The sequence below is a fragment of the Bos grunniens genome, chromosome X (genome assembly GCF_055505025.1).
Source record: "Bos grunniens cultivar Pamir isolate PY7600 chromosome X, Bosgru_T2T1.0, whole genome shotgun sequence".
In the NCBI taxonomy this organism is placed as follows: domain Eukaryota; kingdom Metazoa; phylum Chordata; class Mammalia; order Artiodactyla; family Bovidae; genus Bos; species Bos grunniens.
The window spans coordinates 134,429,717-134,451,850 of NC_141194.1; the positions used below are offsets into that span (position 1 = coordinate 134,429,717).

At 38.3% G+C, this 22,134-nt stretch overlaps 1 protein-coding gene across 1 annotated transcript in view; it reads right to left on the reverse strand.

Annotated features, from left to right (window-relative positions):
• Positions 1-5,603: 5,603 nt before the first annotated feature.
• Positions 5,604-22,134, reverse strand: part of LOC147341455 (interferon regulatory factor 2-binding protein 1-like) — a 41,199-nt gene continuing 24,668 nt past the window's right edge. The window contains exon 3 of the mRNA XM_086387166.1: positions 5,604-7,684. Coding sequence (XP_086243292.1) covers positions 6,026-7,684 — 1,659 coding nt within the window. The 3' untranslated portion in view covers positions 5,604-6,025. The remainder of the gene's footprint in view (positions 7,685-22,134) is intronic.

Consider the following 22,134-nt stretch of genomic DNA (forward strand, 5'->3'; position numbering starts at 1 on the left):
ACAGTTTATTATGATACACACAGTCAAAGGCTTTGGCATAGTAGATGAAAGATAAGTGGATGTTTTCCTGAAATTCCCTAGCTTTCTGTATGATACAGCGAATGTTGGCAATTTGATCTCTGGTTCCTCTTCCTTTTATAAACTGAGCTTGGACATCTGGAAGTTCTTGGTTTGCATAATGCTGAAGCCTAGCATGCAAGATTTTAAGCATGACCTTACTAGCATGGGAGATGTGTGCAATTGTCCAATAGTTAGTACATTCTTTAGTACTACCCTTCTTGGGAATTGGGATAAGGATTGATCTTTTCCAGTCCTGTGGCCACTGCTAGGCCTTTCAGATTTGCTAACATATTGAATCCAACACCTTGATGGCATCATGCTTTAGGGTTTTGAATATTTCCACTGGAATTCCATCACATCCACTAGCTTTATTAACAGCAATGTTTCCTAAGGCCCACTTGAATTTGCTCTCTGGAATGTCGGGCTCTGGGTGGCTGACCACACCATTGAAGTAATCGGGTTCTTTAAGATCTTTTTATTTATACCTGATTTATATTCTCACTAGACTTTCTTTCATATGATAACTTCCCCATTATTTTGTTTTATCTCTCAGTTTATATTTATGTCTTCAATTTTTTTTCAAGATAAGTAGATAGTTTATTTTCAAATTTCTTACATATTACAACTTCATTTCTGTTGTCGTCATTCATTAAAGCAACTTGGTTGGTAGAACTGCTTGTGCTCCAAATTTTATCGGCTCACATTCTCTGAATATTTCTTTGTCTTGCCCAGAATGTTTCAAGAGAATAAATCTGATGACAGCTTGATTCTTATTTTTTTTGGTTTGAACCAATTTGCTTTTCAGGTCTTAATGCATAAACAATTGTTTTGTAAATATTTGAAATATTTTATTTTTCCCATATGTGTCCATATGTGGGCCATTTTCTCTTGAATCCATGGGTGTATGGTGATTGTGGCTTATTGATTGTAAAGTATTTTTGAGCACTGTTGAAGTAATTCTCGTATGAAAACAAATAAATTAGGATGTAGCCTTTAGCCATTGAACGATGATCATTTTTTCTGGGAAGGATTGATGCAAGGTTAGAACCCTATTTTTATCAGTTGCATGTGTGAGTCATCAACTCATTACATGTGCCTAGTGACAAAGGATAGTGAGGAAAAATGTTTATTTTTAGTTTTTATTCATGTAAAGCTCAAACTGGGAGTTTCTTCTCACATTATCTTCATTATTACTACCGTATATCATCTCCACTGCATCAGAAAATATTTTCTCTTAGGCATTTTTAGCTTTTGAAGTTTAAAGATTGACTTTGGAAAGAAGGTGCTGTACTGAGGCTCTGTAAATATTTAGAGTTTACTGTTTTAGGTTGAGACTAATTCAGTGATTTGATGTTGCAGGTATGAATCTGTCTGATATCCAGTTAGTGTCTGTCTGTCTTATAATGTGTCAGGGTAGATAAGTAGGCCCATTATAAAGACTGAAACATTAAAAATGTCAATATTAATAAAGTCCAGAAACTGAACATATGTCATTATTATGTGTATTCTATATACCCTAATTTGTATGAGTCTGATAGAAGATGGATGATGGGAACTGGTTGCAAAAATCTACAAGTTAATGAAATTAAACTGTATTGTTTGTGATGGATGAAGTCTCAGTTACCAGGTGTTTAATAATAATATAGATAATGCAAACACTGAAAAGGGATTCTGGTTTAATTATGTATTTTCTGTGTAGCTTTACTAATGAATTTAATTGGTCTCTGGGAGATAGCACAACTGAAATGTCAAAAAGCACTTTTTAGCCTCCCAATCCAAAGTAGAATGGCACTTTAAATAACAATCCTGAGTAATAGTAAAAGAAATAATATTAGAAAGATTTATTGAGATAAATATATGCAATTGTAACTGAAGCATCATATCATATAATTCTGTACATCATCTGTGTATATAAACTATGAGAATTAATTATTTGTATTTACTTTTCTTGATAATTCCCTGTTTTGAGTTTGATATATTAACACTTAAAAAAATATCAGGAGTATGCTGTTTGCTGTCCTCTAAGCCATATGCTTTTTAAACATCCCTATTAATAATTTTTACTTTTTTAAGTTTGATATATGCCAGCTATCTTGGTTGTTTTGGGTTGCTGTAACAAAAATTCCATGGAAACACTTATTTCTTTTTTTTTTTTTTTTCTTGTTCCTGATTTTATTTTATTTTTTAACTTTACAATATTGTATTGGTTTTGCCATATATCAAAATGAATCCGCCACAGGTATACATGTGTTCCCCATCCTGAACCCTCCTCCTTCCTCCCTCCCCATACCATCCTTCTTATAGTTCCAGGTTAATTGTCTGGTGACGGTTAACTTCCTGGTTCACAGATGGCCGTCTTCTTGCTATATCCTTACATGTTGAAGAGGGAGAACTCTGGTCTTTTCAGTCTCTTATAAGGGAGCACTGTTCCCATTTTTGAGGGTTCCGCCCTCATGACTTAATTACCTCCCAAATGTTCCAGCTCCAAATACAAGCACACTGGGGACTTAGGCTTAAACATATGAATATTGGGTGAAAACAAACATTCAGAGCATAGCACCAGCAAACTAAGGTATTTCATAAATTATGATTGCTATATTACTTTTTTCTAAAATTTATACATAAATGTTGGGACAAATGTAGAGGTTTTTCTCTACTTACATGCCAATATTGGAAATTTTATCCATATTTTCACCATGATTTGGGCAATAGAGGATTTTTCCCCTACCTTCTTAAATGTTGTCTGTGCATGAGGCTTGAAGGAATATTGATGCTTTCTGGGTTAGACTTTGTATGAGAGATGATTACTGAAAATCTGACAGACTGATTTTTAAAAATTCAGCAGATACATCAACATGAATCCACCACAGGTGTACATGTGTTCCCCCCAAAAAAAATAAATTAAAAAAAATAAAATAAAATAAATTAAATAAAGAGAGTTGGAACTGGAAAAAAAAATTCAGCAGATAGAAACACCAAGCAAAAATCAGTGGTATATATATATTTTTTTTATTCATTTTTGGTTGTGCTGGGTCTTTGTTGCTGTGTGGGCTTTTCTCTAGTGGTGAGCTGGAGTTACTATCTAATTGTAGTGAATGAGTTTCTCATTGCAGTGGCTTCTCTTGTTGCGGAGTGGGGACTCTATGGTGTGTGGGCTCAGTAGTTGCAGCTCCTAGGCTCTAGAGCATAGGCTCAGTAGTTGTGGCACACAGGCTTAGCTGCTCAGCAACACGTGGGATCCTCCCGATACAAGGATCGAACCCATATCTCCTTCCTTAGCAGGCAGACTCTCCACCACTGAGCCACCAGGGAAGCCCCAAGTCAGTGATCTTTTACATGCAATAAAATATTGCCACATTTGTGCTATAGAAGGCTTTCCTGGTGGCTCAGCTGGTAAAGAACCTGCCTGCAGTGTGGGAGACCTGGGTTCGATCCCTGGGTTGGGAAGATCCCCTGGAGCAGGGAAAGGCTACCCACTTCAGTATTCTGGCCTGGAGAATTCCATGGACTGTACAGTCCATGGGGTTGCAAAGAGCCAGACACGATTGAGCGACTTTTACTTTCACTTTGAGCTATAGAAAGGACCTGCCTGATATAGAGAACAGACTTGTGGACACAGGCGAGAAAGGAGAGGGTGGGACAAATTCAGAGAGTAGCATTGAAACATATACATTATCATATGTAAAATTAGATAACTAGTGAAAATTTACTGTATGATGCAGAGAGCTCAAACCCAGTGTTCCCTGGTGGGATAGGGTGAGAGGTATGAGGAAGGTTCAAGAGGGATGGGACACACATATACCTATGGCCTGATTCATGCTGATATATGGCAGAAACCAACACAATATTGTAAAGCCATTATCCTCCAATTGCAGAGGAAGGTAAACTTCCAAACTCATTCTATGAGGCCACCATCACCCTAATACCAAAACCTGACAAAGATCCCACAAAAAAAGAAAACTACAGGCCAATATCACTGATGAACATAGATGCAAAAATCCTTAACAAAATTCTAGCAATCAGAATCCAACAACACATTAAAAAGATCATACACCATGACCAAGTGGGCTTTATCCCAGGGATGCAGGGATTCTTCAATATCCGCAAATCAATCAATGTAATACACCACATTAACAAATTGAAAAATAAAAACCATATGATTATCTCAATAGATGCAGAGAAAGCCTTTGACAAAATTCAACATCCAAAAATAAACAAAATTTTTTAAAAGTAAGTGTCTGCCTTACTGAGACACCGATATCTGAGTTGAAAGGGAATGGACAGATCTGCTTTCATGGGATACAAATACATTCCAAACACACGTTACTCAGAAATGCAGTTATTAAAACACTGAGCCAATTTTGTATCAGGACAATAGTCCAGTTTTTTACAAAGCAAGTCCACTCATTCTGTGATAGAAAAGGTTGAGAATGAAAATCTGGCTTGGCTAAGACTTGTCTAATGCCGCCTTCCTTAGTATGCACATCACATCCTGCCAGCTGTAGCAGGGAGCAAACAGTTATCACACAAACGAGCATCCTTGAAGCCAGAATAAAAACGCTGCTACTCTCCATCTAAACTAGTTTTATAAACGGAAGATAAAATAAATAGGGACAAGAAAAAAGACAGACGGAGAATGAGGAAAGGGGAGAATGAAATAACCCTTTTCTAAGAAGGCAACAACCAATAGAATTTTTTTTTTTTTTTTTTACCATTTTCTACTAGAAAAAATAAAATAAGTGTTATCTCAACCACTAAACAGAAGAGCCAATGACTAGGGTTCCAAGCTGTGAAAGGAAGTAGCAACTTATACCAGGTACAAATTCCTTTCTGTCTCCTCTTTAATTTTTCTAAACCATGATTTCTCTATTAAAATCCTAGTACTGACTTCTAGAGATCTGGTGTCTGTCCTCTACCTGTTCCTGAGTGAAAAAGCCCTTGGGGAAACTTCATTACTAATGACCTTTAGGATATTTATTGGAAAGGAGAGGAGGCAGTGCAATAAAAGGAGGCAGTCTCTACTTCTATTTTCTTGAGCAGAGGTCTGTGGAACATTAGGATGCAGCTGACAAAACTGCAGCTGTTGCCTATCTATGAACTCGTGTCCCAAATTAGTAAAAATTAGCTGTTTTGCAATTATAGAAACAGCTGTTCTGCTTATTTAGGAATACTGTTGCAATAGCTTTTATAAAACCTATCACCATATGTTTTGTTCTGTACAATAGGTGAAAGTGGCTGAGGGTACTCAGACATGCTACAACTTAACATATTGTTTTTGTTTTCTGAATACGTTACATGTATTTCATTCACAGTTTTTCAGCACTGAGTTTCTTTAGTGGCAGTTGTTTTTCTTACAAAAAAATCGATGTCTTTCCCTTTTTCTACTGTATATATTTAACAATGTATGCTTTTTCCATTTCCTGTACCTATTGGGATTTGAATGTGGAAGGCATTCTTGAATTTATTCATTTTACTGTGCTTCATTTATAAAATTCTTAGATAGTGAATAATTTATTAAAATTCTTAATTTGAGAGAGATTTTTTTTTTTTTTGGAAAAAACCCATCTTTCGGTTTATTGAAGGAGGAAAAGGGGGTAAGATGGGGGGGCAATAAAATGCTTTTGCTTCATTTATAAAGAGCTAGATTTCAGGAGGCCCCTTCTCAAGGAGGAGGGGGCCACCTCTCCCTCAACTACAAGCAGCAGCAAAGCCAAGCCAAGGAGGGGAGAGGGAAACCAGAGGGGTCAGGGGACCCCAAACACCCCCTCGGACAGAAGGTTTCTCCCCCCACCCTCAATGCATCTACCCCAGGGGACCCATCTGGGATAAGGAAGTGGGTATGTACACAGGTGAGGGAGGCACAGGCCTGGGTAGGGGAGGGAATAATTTATCCACAGCAGCGGTGGGTGGCAAGGGGTGGAGGGGGGCGGGGGTGGATGGGCAGTAGACTGGTGGCAGTGGTGGCCTAGGGGTCCCGTTCTTTCTTAACCTTGATGTCTCCAGCAAGGATGGTGGCGATCTCTCCCTGCATGAAGGCCCAGGGGACAGAGGAGCCCACTAGCGGGCACTTGTCTCCACTGGGGCAGTAAACCTCTCCAGCAGGGCCCTGAGCCTTGATGAATTCGCGGGAGCAGGGAAAACAAAACTTATGTCCCGGCACTGAGGGGCACTGGACAAAGTGGGTGTCTTCCAGACGCTCCCGGCAGAGAGTGCAGCACAGGGGGGCCCCAGGGGTTGCCCGGGCGCCACTACCACCCCCGCTAACAGCTTCCGCCCCTGCTGTGGGGCTCACTTCTGCCTCACCGTTGCGGGCCACTAGACGATGCTGGGCTGGAGGCGGGGCCGTGGAGGAGGCGGCGGGGCTGGCACCCCCGGAACGCACAGGGCCCCCACTCCCGGCAGGGTCCTTGGGGGAGTGGCCCAGGGCCTCGGCCACGTTCTTCAGGGCAGCAATGGGGGAGGGCACACCAGGGGTATCAGCGGAGAATGGGCCACCGGGTGCCACCCAGTGCCGCTGCTGCTGCTCCTCTGTGGTCATCTTCCCAGCTGCCTCGCCCTCGGGCTCAGGGGAGGCCTTGCGACGGCGTGGAGTGGGAGCCAGATTCCGGTATGGGGCTCGTGGGGGAGGGCCGCAGAGGGCTGCAGGGGCCGGCTCTGGATACTGCTGGGGCAGGGCCTCCGCGGGAGCTGGCTCGGGGAAGCTGTGGACCCCATCCGTTAGCAGCTCCCCCAGCTGGCGCCATTCCCCAGAGCCGTGCCGGCGTTCATATTCGAGGTACTTGAAGCCTGATGAGGCCAGCGCCTTGCCCGGCTCGCGCAGAGCATCATGAAACATCTGGCGAGCGACGGCCAGGACTCCCGCGTACACGTTGCCAGAACCACAGGGGTATTCGGTGAAGAGCTTCAGCTCGAACTCGTAGCCTGGCGGGCGGGCAGTAGCATCGAAGGCGAACACACGTCCCACCAGCCCATGATCCTTCTTGAAATGGACATTGAAAGGGGCGCAGGCGGACAGCGCCAGCAGTTGTTCCCGGACGGCTTTGGGGCGCCCGTGCCATTCCTCTGCCCGGCCCCTCATGGCCTCGTTCAGTTCTGCAAGACAGTCCGCATTCCTCTGTTGCTTCTCCTTCTCGAAATCGGAGCCGAAAGCTGGACGGGCAGGACTCAAGCCGGGTGCCAGCGTCAGGCCTCGGCTTCCCAGGCCAGACACTGCAGCTGCTAGCAGCCCGGGGGGCACCAAGCCGGGCATGGAGCCAAGCAGGGCCCTTCGCGCCCCCTCCGCCACAGCCTCTTCACGGCCCAGCCCATTGGCCAGGCAGGACCCCAGGGTGTACTCCAGGGCGGGCGAGGGCAGGGGGAGGCGGCCCGACGATGTGGCCCTGTCATAGCGGTCCTGGCCGGAGACAGCGCCGCCTGTCCCCGACGGCTGGGGCTGGGCCTGTGGAGGCGGCAACTGAGGGCCCTGTGCGGCGGCGGCAGCCAGGTCCTTAGTGGCCGGGTGGTTGAGGGCCGGGGGCCCAGGCGAACGGCCCTCGGGGAGCACGTGGCTGTGCTTGAGCTGGCGGGCGGCATCAATGAGCAGCTCGATGCGATCCGCGCCCCCAAAGTTCACGCATCCGCGGCACTAATTTGATAATTTGATATTTGATTAATTTGATATTCATTTTTTTCTTAGCTCTCTTCTTATTTCTCATATTTAACTTGATTTGTATACTTAATTTCGCTCAAGCCTTCACTTTCTGTATTAGATTTAGGTTTAGATTTAGTAAATTTAGATTTAGATTTAGTAAATCTGCATTTACTAAAATGGAATCTAAAAAAAAATGATACAAATGAACTTATTTACAAAACAGGAACAGACTTAGAGAACAAAGAACTTATCATCACCAGAGGGGAATGGTGGGGTAGAGGGATAGATAGGGAGTTTGGGACTGACAAGAAAAGAATTGTAAATTACTATATTGTGCACTTGTAACGTATATGATGTTGTATACTACACATCAATAAAAAAGAAAGTGAAAAAAATTAATAAAGTTATGCTTCCTCTCACAATGAGTGGCTATTTTATGTTAAAATGTCTTTGAATTGAGCTTAATAAGATCCCTGTTTTCAAAAGTGGGATTTCAAACACAGTCATGATAGCTCACCCAAGTACTAATATAAAAAATTTATAGTAATTTAATGCATTATTATGAATGATCCATCTTAAAGAGTCTAACATCATGTTTGCAGTGTAACTGTTTTGATTCATATGACTGTAGAGAGATTTATACCATATATAAAGGAGGGCAATCCATTTAATGTGTGAATAAAATTAAGAATAAAATTCTATGTGAGGGAAATTCTCTAGTGGACCAGTGGGTAGGACTCTTGTGCTTTTACTACCATGGCCCAGGTTAGATCCCTGGTCAGGGAACTAAGATGCTACAAACCACGGGGCACAGCCACACAAAAAATTATGTGTGTTTTGTGATAACACTATGAAGTGAGGTTTTTGTTTTTATATTTGTCTTTGTAACTCAAGAATGAAAGTCAATATTCATTTTGCTACAAATTTTGTGCATACATAGGACTTATTTAGATGCATACAACTTTTAAAATACACTTAGGCTATTATCACCAAGAAACCAGTCAGTACAAGCAGTGCAGCATTAGTTTTTTTTAGTTCATTGTGATCAATTAATGTTTTCAACACAATGATTGCTAAATAAAGTAGCAGTATCCCCATAGAGGTGGCTTTTACAATTGAATTATGCATGTGCTATAGTCCTTTCTCCCAATAAGAAACAGAGAATTTATAAATTTTAAATGTAAAACATAATTTGATAAATAAACATCTCATATTTGGTGTATTTAAAGGAAGCAGCACCTAGCATATGTGTGTAATAGAAAGATATAGCATTCCACGTGACTGTTTTATTGTTCTTGGACTGTTCATTTATTCTTGCACTGTTCATTTATTTATTTTTGAATTATCTGCCTTAATGAAAGATAGTGATGGCTCATATAAAATTGGATGATGGATGTTGTTCATTCACATTGTATTTGGTGCTGGAAGGGCCTTTTATTCTTCTGTTCAAATATGGATTCTGGGAATTCCTGACAATGCAGTCCAAAAACCAATCTCACAGAGAAGAAAAAAAAAAAATCAGTAGATAGCTTCTGCATCTTTTGTTTTTCACTCAGCCTCTTCTCTTGCCCTTTCCTTTATGCAGGACCTGATTTCATGTCCAGTACAAGAGAATCTCACAATTTGTACAATACCACATATACTGCTCTAATTGCCATTACATTTCTGTCAACTAGTCAGGAAACCTCAGTTGTAACATTTCAGGTAATAAGGATCATTATCTTCCTTTGGACTCCTTTGAACCTTTCTGACTACAAGTCAATTGTTCTATGTTGAGAAAAGTCAGATTGCATAGCATATTAAAGTGCTTTGGTTCTAAAATCAGAAAAACCTAGTTATGAGTATTAACTCTCAAAGATACACAAGTTGCTTACTTTCTGTGAGCTGAGTTTCTTCTACACAAAATGGGAGTAATAACAGCATTACCTCCTATGGTTGTGGCAATTCACTGAGCTAATGTACCCACAAAAGCTAAGCTCAAGTGACTTAAAAATAGTTCAGTTCAGTCGCTCAGTCATGTCCGACTCTTTGCGACCCCATGAACTGCAGCGCGCCAGACCTCCCTGTCCATCACCAACTCCCGGAGTTCACTCAAACTCATGTGCATCAAGTCGGTGATGCCATCCAGCCATCTGATCCTCTGTTGTCCCCTTCTCCTCCTGCCCCCAATCCCTCCCAGCATCAGGGTCTTTTCCAATGAGTCAACTCTTCGCATGAGGTGGCTAAAGTATTGGAGTTTCAGCCTCAGCATCAGTCCTTCCAGTGAACACCCAGGACTGGTCTCCTTTAGGATGGACTGGTTGGATCTCCTTGCAGTGCAAGGTACTCACAAGAGTCTTCTCCAACACCACAGTTCAAAAGCATCAATTCTTCAGCACTCGGCTTTCTACACAGTCCAGCTCTCACATCTGTACATGATCACTGGAAAAACCATAGCCTTGACTATACAGACCTTTGTTGGCAAAGTAATATCTCTGCTTTTTAATATGCTATCTAGATTGGTCATAACTTTCCCTTCAAGGAGTAAGCGTCTTTTAATTTCATGGCTGCAATCACCATCTGCAGTGATTTTGGAGCCCAGAAAAATAAACTCTGACACCATTTCCACTGTTTCCCCATCTATTTGGCATGAAGTGATGAGACCAGATGCCATGATCTTCGTTTTCTGAATGTTGAGCTTTAAGCCAACTTTTTCATTCTCTTCTTTCACTTTCATCAAGAGGGTATTTAGTTCCTCTTCACTTTCTGCCTTAAGGGTGGTGTCATCTGCATATCTGAGATTATTGATATTTCTCCCGGCAATCTTGATTCCAGCTTGTGCTTCTTCCAGCCCAGCGTTTCTCATGATGTACTCTGCATAGAAGTTAAATAAGAAGGGTGACAATATACAGCTTTGACGTACTCCTTTTCCTATTTGGAACCAGTCTGTTGTTCCATGTCCAGTTCTAACAGCTCCTTCCCGACCTGCATACATGTTTCTCAAGAGGCAGGTCAGGTGGTCTGGTATTCCCATCTCTTTCAGATTTTTCCAGTTTATTGTGATCCACACAGTCAAAGGCTTTGGCATAGTCAGTAAAGCAGAAATAGATGTTTTTTCTGAAATTCTCTTGCTTTTTCCATGATCCAGCAGATGTTGGCAATTTGATCTCTGGTTCCTCTGCCTTTTCTAAAACCAGCTTGAACATCTGGAAGTTCATGGTTCATGTACTGCTGAAGCCTGGCTTGGAGAATTTTGAGCATTACTTTACTAGCGTGTGAGATGAGTGCAATTGTGTGGTAGTTTGAGAATTCTTTGGCACTGCCTTTCTTTGGGAATGGAATGAAAACTGACCTTTTCTAGTCCTGTGGCCACTGCTGAGTTTTCCAAATTTGCTGGCATATTGAGTGCAACACTTTCACAGCATCATCTTTCAGGATTTATAATAGCTGAACTGGAATTCCATCACCTCCACTAGCTTTGTTGGTAGTGACGCTTTCTAAGGCCCACTTGACTTCACATTCCAGGATGTCTGGCTCTAGGTGAGTGATCACACCATTGTGATTATCTGGGTCATGAAGATCTTTTTTGTATAGTTCTTCTGTGTATTCTTGCCACGTCTTCTTAATATCTTCTGCTTCTTTTAGGTCCATACCATTTCTGTCCTTTATCGAGTCCATCTTCGCATGAAATGTTCCCTAGGTATCTCTAATTTTCTTGAAGAGATCACTAGTCTTTCCCATTCTGTTGTTTTCCTCTTTTTTTTTTTTTGCATTGATCACTGAGGAAGGCTTTCTTATCTCTCCTTGCTATTCTTTGGAACTCTGCATTCAAATGGGAATATTTTTCCTTTTCTCCTTTGTTTTTCACATCTCTTCTTTTCACAGCTATTTGTAAGGCCTCCCCAGACAGCCATTTTGCTTTTTTGCATTTCTTTTTCTTGGGGATGGTCTTGATCCCTGTCTCCTGTACAATGTCATGAACCTTCATCCATAGTTCATCAGGCACTCTATCAGATCTAGTCCCTTAAATCTATTTCTCACATTCACTGTATAGTCATAAGGGATTTGATTTAGGTCATATCTGAATGGTGCAGTGGTTTTCCCCACTTTCTTCAATTTAAGTTTGAATTTGACAATAAGAAGTTCATGATCTGAGCTACAGTCAGCTCCCAGTCTTGTTTTTGCTGACTGTATAGAGCTTCTCCATCTTTGGTTGCAAAGAATATAATCAATCTGGTTTCGGTGCTGACAATGAAAATAGTTACAACCCAATAAATGTTAGCTATTTTTATTATTATTAACTCTCACCTACAAATCCTAATTCTAGCTTTCATATTGTGGCAAAGTTAACAAAATCCTGAATGAAATCATGTATAAACGTGTTGATAAAAATTTGCAATTAAGGTTGGTCTTCAGAGCGTTCATAATGGAGATAATCTAAATTTTCTGCATGCAATCAAAAAGTCATCTATAGGATATATATTTGCATATCTATATACATATGCCCATATATACAAAGGTACTTACAAATACCAGAACGAGAGGATATAATAAAGTGGAAAAGTCAAGAGAATATATTGTTGGGGGACAGAGTGAGGCACTCCACCCATGGCAAAGGTCATGAGGAAGGAGGCTCGACATACGCAAAGGTGGGATCGAGCCTCAGGAGTCCCCCTGGAAATCCTCGAGCATCTACCCCCATAACCAGAGCCTGCCTGCTTTACTACATTGTGCTCCCACCTACACCTCTGACTTTACAGGGGCTGTCCCCCACCACCTCTTTCAGAGAAGGAGTTAACCTAGAGCTCCAGTTAATAAAAACTCGTGGGCGTGACAAGAGTGTTTTAACCTACAAACTCCTCTGAAGTTTCTCTAGCCTGCCTGACAGGCTTGTCTGGCCACATGTGATTGCTCACAGCCTCCCAACCGTGAGAGGCACGAGATGCTTTAAACCCTCTAAAAACAGGTTCTTTAGAGAAGTTAGAAAACTATTAGTATAAGTATAGTGGGCTGATTAGAAATTGTATTGATGAAGGGTTTTTCATTTGTTGAGCCAATGTTTGTTGCTAAGTCTCCACATCCCCTGCCCTTACACACATTAATGAATATATAGAAGAAATAAGTATTAACCTTTGATATTAATCACGTTAGACCTTAGGCTAAGTAAATTCTTTCCTTAACTAAAACCCACTACACCCTCACCCTATAGGAATGTAACTTTATTTGGGTGGCGTCTGTTTTGAGAATAATCACCCCTGGAGAAATAAGTGTCCTGGTTGACTGACCACTGTCACAAGGAGAGGGTCATAAATTGTCAGCAGGCCCCCTGGCCAGAAGATGATGTAACACCCCTAAGACCTCTGTATACATTTGTATGAAGCACCTGACTTTGATAAAAGTCAGGACTGCTGACCCTGCGTGACTTTTGCATAACATCTCAATGTATAAAAGTAGACCATGGAAAATAAAGAATTGGGATCAGTTTCTCAAAATACTGGTCTCCCCATGTTGCTCTCTCTCTCACTCTGGCTGAGTCTCCATCTGGAGCGCGGAACCCGCCATGCTTACTAATTATGCCTGGGCTTCTAAGATCCGACCAGGGAGGCCTCAGTGTCTCCTCTCCTTCGGGAGAACAGAAGAACGCCTGCGGCCTACGTAAGTGGTGCAAACTTCTTGTCTTGAAGTTTTATTGGTCTCCCGCATAAACCAAGCTACTCAGCCTCTTTTCTCCGCTGAATTTTCCTACTGAGCTATCCTCATTCTATTACTCTTTACATCTCTAATTAATATCTAATTGAAGCTATTGTATCCTGATCCTCGCCGACGCCGTCCCCGCTTCAAATACCCTGGATCAGCCAGGGCTGGACCCTGGCAATATACCATCCCGTATCTATGAATTTTAGTCTTCTTTGACATTAATTTATTGAGAAATAGCTAAATATCTGTGAAGTTTTCCTGTACCTTGACTTCATTTGCTTGAAATCTAGGTTCTCTTGGCTACTGATCAATTTGTGCTCTTTATTACTAATTTGATGTATACATTCCAACTGAAGTTTAACTGAATAATAAAGCATATATACTAGTTGCACTTTTAACAGTGGTTTTTAATGAATTGGTCACAGTATGTTAATAATCAGGACAATTGCAGACCTCCAGGTAGGGTGATGGAGGAGCTTTGTGAGATCTGTAAGAAGTTTTTCAATTAATATCATGTAAGTCATTGGAAGGACTGATGCTAAAGCTGAAACTCCAATACTTTGGCCACCTCATGCAAGGAGTTGACTCATTGGTAAAGACTCTGATGCTGGGAGGGATTGAGGGCAGAAGGAGTAGGGGATGACAGAGGATGAGATGGCTGGATGGCATCATTGACTCAATGCACATGGGTTTGAGTGAACTCTGCGAGTTGGTGATGGACAGGGAGGCCTGCAGAAGGAGAAGGGGATGACAGAGGATGAGATGGCTGGATGGCATCATGGACTCAATGCACATGGGTTTGAGTGAACTCCGTGAGTTGGTGATGGACAGGGAGGCCTGGCACGCTGCAATTCATGGGATCGCAAAGAATGGGACATGACTGAGAGACTGAACTGAAACAATGGACCAATACACTTATATACATGGTCACATATACCTATTTTATCTGTAGGTGTGCCATCTTAATATGTTAAATTGCTTAAATAACATATAGTAAGGTAGAAGTAATGCTAGTATATTTCTTATCAAACAATTGGAAATATTCAAAAGAAGATCATCAATTTTTTATTTTTATTTTTACTGTTTCAGATGACAAAAATTTTGGAATATTGAAGAATGGTATAAAATAGAGAGATTTAATAGCTTCATGTTTTGGTAACTATGTCTGATAGATGCTCTTCTGTTCTCTGTTTTAATGCCATAAAAAATAGGCAGAAAAGCTGAATTATGACATTTGGGGGACCCATTTTATTCTTTAAAAAACTTGCAATATCAGGTAAAATATTTCGTCTGATAGCTCATGCAAGTTTAGCTAATAAAAGTGTAATGAAGAACTCACTAGGCTGAATGGACTTTCACAGTCTATATTATTGATCAATAGGAAGTAAAATAGTGAAATTAGTTTTATCTTTGAGGAAGCCAAAGTTGAAAACATGGGACATATTTCACTTCCTTGAAAGGAGAAAAGTGATGTAAGAATAAAGAAGAATTTATATATTGAGAATATTATTGTTTAACTTATATGTTACCTGATTCTTTTGAAAAAATAAATAGATGCAATGGAAGTGCTTATGCATCCTGAAAATGAACAAGTATGATGTTTTTTCAATATTGTTTCATGCACATTTATGAAAAAGGCATTGTATCTCTTGAATGGAAATTGTTGTTTTTTCAGATTTGCTTTTGGAAAGAACTTGAAAGTTCTTCTGGTAGATTTTCTTCCATGACTTAAGTGATCCATTGCTCTACATGCAGTATATATATTGGTTAATTTTCCTAAGCATGTACTGCTTTTCATAATGAAGTCACTCAGTTTATCTACCAAATTCAGTGTAACTTTTTAATCCATTATAATTGTAAAAATTCCAATTAACTTGTAGATAACTTAAAATATTCTCTAAAATTCAATTGCCTAGAATTTTGCAAGATATATTACCTGTATACTGAGGTGATATGTCTTCTAGTAAATAATCATATTGTGGTGCAGAAATTCGGCAATAGAGATTGTCCTGCTAGGTTCCCCATGTTTGAAGAATTATATTTATTCTTTCCTTTACATATATTGGACAATCCCTTTGATGCAGACACAAACTACTTGTGCAGTATAAGGGGAAAGCATAGCCCTCACAAAGTTGAGTATTTTGGACAAATTTATTGAAGCAAATGTTCCCATTTCCATGTTCCACCTCTTCATCATTTAAGTATGAATTAAGTTTAAGTAAAAAGTATGTTTGTACTTAAAACATAAAGTAAGTTTGCCCCATATGGGCTGAAAGATTACATTATCTATTTGTTAAACGTGAAGCTGGGCTTAAAATAGGGTACATTGCTGAGAATCATGAATCAACTTCTGACTGGTCTACTTTCTCACACTGAAAATTAACATTCTATTTCACTACTCTAACGGTAATATTTATGTTAATAAAAACAACAACTGGCTTTTCCCCGTGATCACAATTCTTATTCAAGAAGGATTAAAGAAGAGTTCCCTTAATTTTCATATTGCTTGTATCTATTTTGTATAATAGAGGAGAGTCCTATAATACAGCTTAAATGAGACCTAGGAGAGAAATTAATTGGGCTTGCTGAGTACCTTGTAAAACATAGATAGAAATCTAAGACTCAAAGATCCATATCAATGACATATTTCCATGTAGAAGGCTCCATGTTATAAGTTTTGCCAGTCAAAGAAAGAAATGACATTGGAATAATTTTTAAATGACTAATAAATTTATTAGTAATCATTTCTCAATCACTCGATATAATTATACTATTGTGAAAGTAAATAAGTGTAGGGCTATTTTTCTGCACACCAATCTACATATAGGAAAATCTGAAAAGCATTGATGTTCAAGGAAGAATGCAGTATTCATCACTGGTTTTTAAGTATTTCCACTGTTGATGATAATATACGAACCCTATCATTTGTCTGAGTATTTGAAAATAATTCTATATATAATGTTATAAAAGTGACAGAGATAGAATTGCTATAGTTTTTGAAAAAGGAAAGTAATGATGCTGGCAAAGACATGGAGAACCTGGAACCTTCATATATTGCCAGTGAATCCTCAATAAGTTCAACACAGAATTTACATATGACTCAGCAGTTTCACTTCTTCTTTCCTATGTTGGAGTCTTAACCACCATTACCTCCAAATGTGATCTTATTTCAAGAAACAGTCTACACAGGTAACCAAGTTAAAAATGAGGCCATTAGGGTGGACTTGAATCCAGTATGACTGGTGCCCTTATGAGAAGGAGAAACATGGACATGGACATGCACATAGGGAAAATGACATGTGAAGATGAAGGCAGAGATAGGAGTGATGCTTCTATAAGCTAAGGAATGCCACAGATTACCAGAAAGCCACCAGAAACTAAAGTAGAGTCATGGAATAGATGTTTCTATTTTTCAAAAGAAAACAACTCTGGTAACATCTTGATCTCTGACTTCTAGCCTTCAAAACTGACAACACATTTTTTTTTATTTGCTGGAGCCATACAATTTTTAATACTTTTTTACAGTACAGCAACCCTAGAAAACTCACACAGCACCCAAGAATTTAAAACATATATTCAAACAAAAGCTTGCATGGAATGTTCAGAGCAGCAGTATCTACCATAACCAAAAGGTAGTAAGTGTCAGTAAACCAATGAATGGCTTAAAAAGATGTGGTATATCTACACAATGGAATTTTATTCAGTCATAGAAAGAAATTAAATACTGATACATGCTAGAATATGGATGAACTTTCAAAGTGTTATTATGTTAAGTAAAGGAAGCCAGGCACAAAAGGTCACATGTATGATTCCATTTGTGTGAAATATCCAGAATAAGCAAATCCATAGAGACAGAAAGCAAATTAGTGACCACCAAGGTTGGAGGGAGGAATGAATGCAAAATGTCTGCTTAATGAGTATAGTTTTTGTTTTTGTTTTTTTTTTTGGGGGGGGCAGATAAAATTATTCTGGAATGTGATAATAGTTGCATAACATTGGAAAATACTAAAAGTCACTTGGATTGTACACTTTAATATTGTGAATCTTATGTGAATTTTACCTCAATTAAATAGTGAGAGCTATATTTCAGGCATGGGAATCTGAATTTTATTGTTTTTCTGAGGCAGGAAATAATATAGATATTGCAATTCAAAAATCAAGGTTTTAGCACTGCAATTTAGGGAGACAATCATCCTTTTACTAGTAAACTGAGATAATTTTATATGAAAGTCATTGAAGAAAAACATTGAATCCCCTAGTGTCATTTTTATTATCATTTTTCTCATCTTAAGAGCAATTATAAAATAGAAGTATGAAAAATTATGTTTATGGGTTTCTCATTTCAGTTGACTTAGTATTATTTATGACTTTTTTGTGAGATGACCTTTGTTTTCTATGTAATATGTATGACAGAATATTTATTTTATAGCTCAGATGAGTCATAAGAAAGTGAACAACAGGAATTTATTACATTTAATTGCTGGGCCCTTAGCTATTCTTGCCTAAAAATCACTCTATTCGAAATCCAAGTTTTGTCAGTGGTATGGATTGTCAGTAAGTTTCTTGAGTTAGTCAACTCCTACTATGTATCTAATTCATGATTGAATTAAGTCATCCCTGAACTAAAGTGTGTGTATGAAAAACTACCACACACTATCACACCTTATTATTCATCTTTAGCTTGAATACTTCCAGTGAAGGGAAACTCATTAGCTCTTGAAAAAAATCCTTATTATTTTTGATAGTTTAGGCTATCAGAAAGTTTTCCCCCTTCAAATTCTATTAATTTGTCATAGTTCTGTTATGTAAGATAATATGGAATGCATGTAATCTTTATTTCATACATAATTAGGAGTGAGAAGCAGTCTGAATTTTTTACTAACTTCTTACCTACTTCATTACTCCATTACATCCTAGAAATATATTCAGAAACGCTGCACGCCACCCTACTTGCTGCATTTCCCTTCAAGTATTCCTCTATGCCACTTGACAAGGAGATGCCTACCTCCTTCATAGATTTTCTCTGTACTTGCTAAGACATATGCTGCATCCTTACTGTTCCGTGTAAAGTGAGATGTGTACTTTGAGTCCATTTCTATGCAAAAGTCTGAGGAGTTTTCTCAGTTATCTTCAAAATGAATTGGACCCTTTGATAGCAGGGAGGGAGGAATACTAAATTATTCAAAAATTAAATGTGTGATATTACGCAACCAGATAAATAATTATAAGAAAAGAATTGGGGCTCGTGAAATTGTTTTTAGTCATTAAATACCAAGCATTGCTTTATAGCATTCTGTTTCAATTATTTAATAAATCTATTGGGAAAATTTTTAAATAGTATATAAAGACTGGATTTGAAATAATATTATTGTATCATGAGTGTAGAGTAGATGGTGATATAAATGATAGAAATGCTGTGTTTATAGTTTATTGTGTCAGCAAATTTCCTAATAGACCTCAGCAACTTCTCAGAGTTGTTCTAGCAATCATTCCGATTTTACAAAACCTTCTCCTAGCACTTGATGAATTCCAAAATTGGTTTTATCATTGTCATTGTCATTGGCTTGTTGGTTGCTAACTAATATGAGACATATGCATTTGGATTTATATGCTATTGAATCATGGCATTAGAAGAAACCCTAAAATTCCACCTTGTACTTTTGCTTGCTCCTAGACATCAGATAGAACAAAAGTAATCTTCAGAAACAGAGGATTCAAGGAAAAAGATTTAGTGAAAAATCACAAACATACATTGGTTTTGATTTTTAATAGATTCATACATTGTTAACTCTGTTTTATCCACAGGCATTTATCCAATTACATAGAAATTCTCTTCTCCACAGATAATCCAAAGCAAGGACAGTTCATTAATGGTAGCCAAATTTGGTTGTAAAAAAGCAGGAGGTAGTTTTCAATGTAGATTTAATTGACTAAAGTCTCCTTTGTGACAGCTTGATACAAAATTTAATAATATTTCATACACTTTTCTTATTATTCATTGTTGGCATTTTAATAATGTCTTTTGTTTCCTGTCTCTCCCATGTACCTTTAGACTCAATTAAATGCATTCATCAGCCTATTCACCTTAGGGTTTACTCTTTCAGTTTCATGCTTTTTTAGCTGGGAGCTTATGAACTATCATTTATAATTTTGTTTATATTCTCTTCACTATGCTGCTGAGCTTTGTTTACAGCTTTCAGTAGTTTCTACACCTACTCAACACTTCATGCTCTTACTGTTTCTTTTCACCATCTTTATCAGTAATTTACCATAAGTGTCATCACTTTCAAATGAGACATGTATTAGGATAAGTGTAATTTCTATCTTGTTGTTTCTATAGTTACTCAATAATTTTTATCAATAATCACAATAATCAATGCCATAACTATAACTTATAATTTTTGATCATGCTAAAAAATCTACATAGTTCCTCATGTTCTATAAGCTAGTTGATGACTTTAAAAGAAATCAAACTCTGTATCCAAAATTCTTTAAACTTTTTATTTGAAGCTAAACATGGGATTTCTTACTCAGCAGAAAGGCATTACAATACTCATTTGTTTCTTTCATTATTCCATTAAAATTTATTTAGTGTCTTCTATAGTTCAGATACTGTACAATACAATAAAGATTTATTGTGAGCAAAACAGACATAGTCCCTGTAATCACACATGTCATCTTTTGCTTGGAAATAAACAAGAAATATATGTGGGATATAATAAATATTAAGATTCAAATATGCTGATGGTAGTATATAGGAGGACTATCTAAGTTTTAGATTATAGAATGAATTTACAGTCATGAGTGTATAATTTGTATACAGTAGTAGGCTAAAAATTAGCCATGTAAATATGTGTGTATGTGTGGATTTGTGTTGCCTTGCATTTATCAAATTGCTCCTTCTAAACCAAAAAACCATAAACTAAAAACTCACCAATAATAGCTAAAGCACACTACAGCTAATCCAGAAAGTTTCCAAATTTTCATGAACTGAGTATGATTGTACTATGTAGTTTTGCATCAGTGAAGCTTCATTTTATTGCATTCTATTTGCATTGTTTTCCCCTCTGTACAAACCTTCACTGATTCTAGTAGTAGTAGTGTCTTACATTTATATAATGCTTTCAAGAATTTCAGAATATTTTAATATCTCTGATCTCATTTTACTCTTAAAGTAACCTTCGTATATGGTAGATTGTGTTATCTCCATTTGATAAATGAGGAAATAGCAACTCAGGAGACTTATAGGGAGGACCAAATAAATTGATGGTGGAATTGAGATTTGGTTACTCACATGCATTGAGTATTCATGTACCTAGGGTAGCTTTAGATGTATGCTTTCCATAATGTGCAAAGCCCATAACTCTTCCCCTTGGAGAGTTCTTATTAGAAGAGTTAGATTTTTTCCTTTTTTTGAAATGAGAATCTTCCATGACCTGGAGCTCATAGTACTTCTGTGGCCAGAGAGTGAAGATGATCCTTAATTTCATCACAGCTAAGATACAAGTATATTAGCAGCTGCTGATATCCTCATCATTGTACATACATGCATGATTTTCTGTGTTCTCTTCTTTGATTTGGGCTTCCCAGGTGGCTCAGTGATAAAGAATCTGCCTGCCAATAAAGGAGATGTGGATTTGATCCCTGGGTAGGCAAGATTCCGTGGAGAAGGAAATGGCAACTGACTCCAGTATTCTTCCCTGGGAAATCCCATGGACAGAGGAGCTTGGTGGGCTACAGTCCATGGGGTCGCAAAAGAGTCAGATGCAACTTAGCAACTAAACAACAACAGCAACAATATCCTTTCCTTCATTAAACTATCTGGATCAGGGTTTACAGTCAAACAATAAATGTTACCAAAGCATGAGTATACTACTGATTCATAGAAAGCTAAGGATAGCTTTTTAAAAAAATGAGAACTGACAGTAGAGGACAATGCCCCTTTTAGAAGCTGCAATAAAACAAAGAGGATGAGAAGAAACCCATATCAACAGAGAGAGTTAATGCTTTTACATTTAAGAAGAGACCCCTTCTGTACCCATGTTACTAGCAATACTAAGTTTGTGCTTAAGCAGAAACAGTCTACCAGTGTTAACACCTTGGACTGTGAAGGTAAAGCTGAAGGCCAAGGCAAAGTGAAGGTTAACAAAATTAAATCCTGATGAATCAAATATCTTCTTACTATTTTTAATGCAAATAAAATAAATTAACAATAAATATTAAAATGTTTGTAATAAGAGAAAATTCTGCACCATAAGGTGGAACAACCCCAAATACATAGAATTTGTCAGCATTCAACATGAATGACATACATTTACTATGGTTGATAATTCTAGTTGCCATGAAGGTCATTTAGTGTGTCTATTCTCAAGAAAATGTAATGCATAACAATTTTGAGGCTACTCCTTTCATTCTTAAGGGAGAATCCTTAGATAATTTATGTTGATTTAATTATCACTTATATGTGCCCTAGAATTGGAATTATCCAGGGTTACCTAACACCATTGACATATTCCATCACCACTTGTAATTTTAAGTAACAACTTTATAGGAAATTACTCTGCCCAAAAGGAACTTAGATGGGATATGATACAACAGGCTTTCTTTCTTCTGCTACAATGACCTTTCAGCCTATATAAGACTAATGCACTTGTTTCAATTTCTTTAGTATAGAAATAGAAATAGGAAAATTTAATATCAAAATTATGATGGGATGGGGAGAAAAAGAAAGTATGCATTTTTACTTCCCCTTCAGTTCAATGTCATTG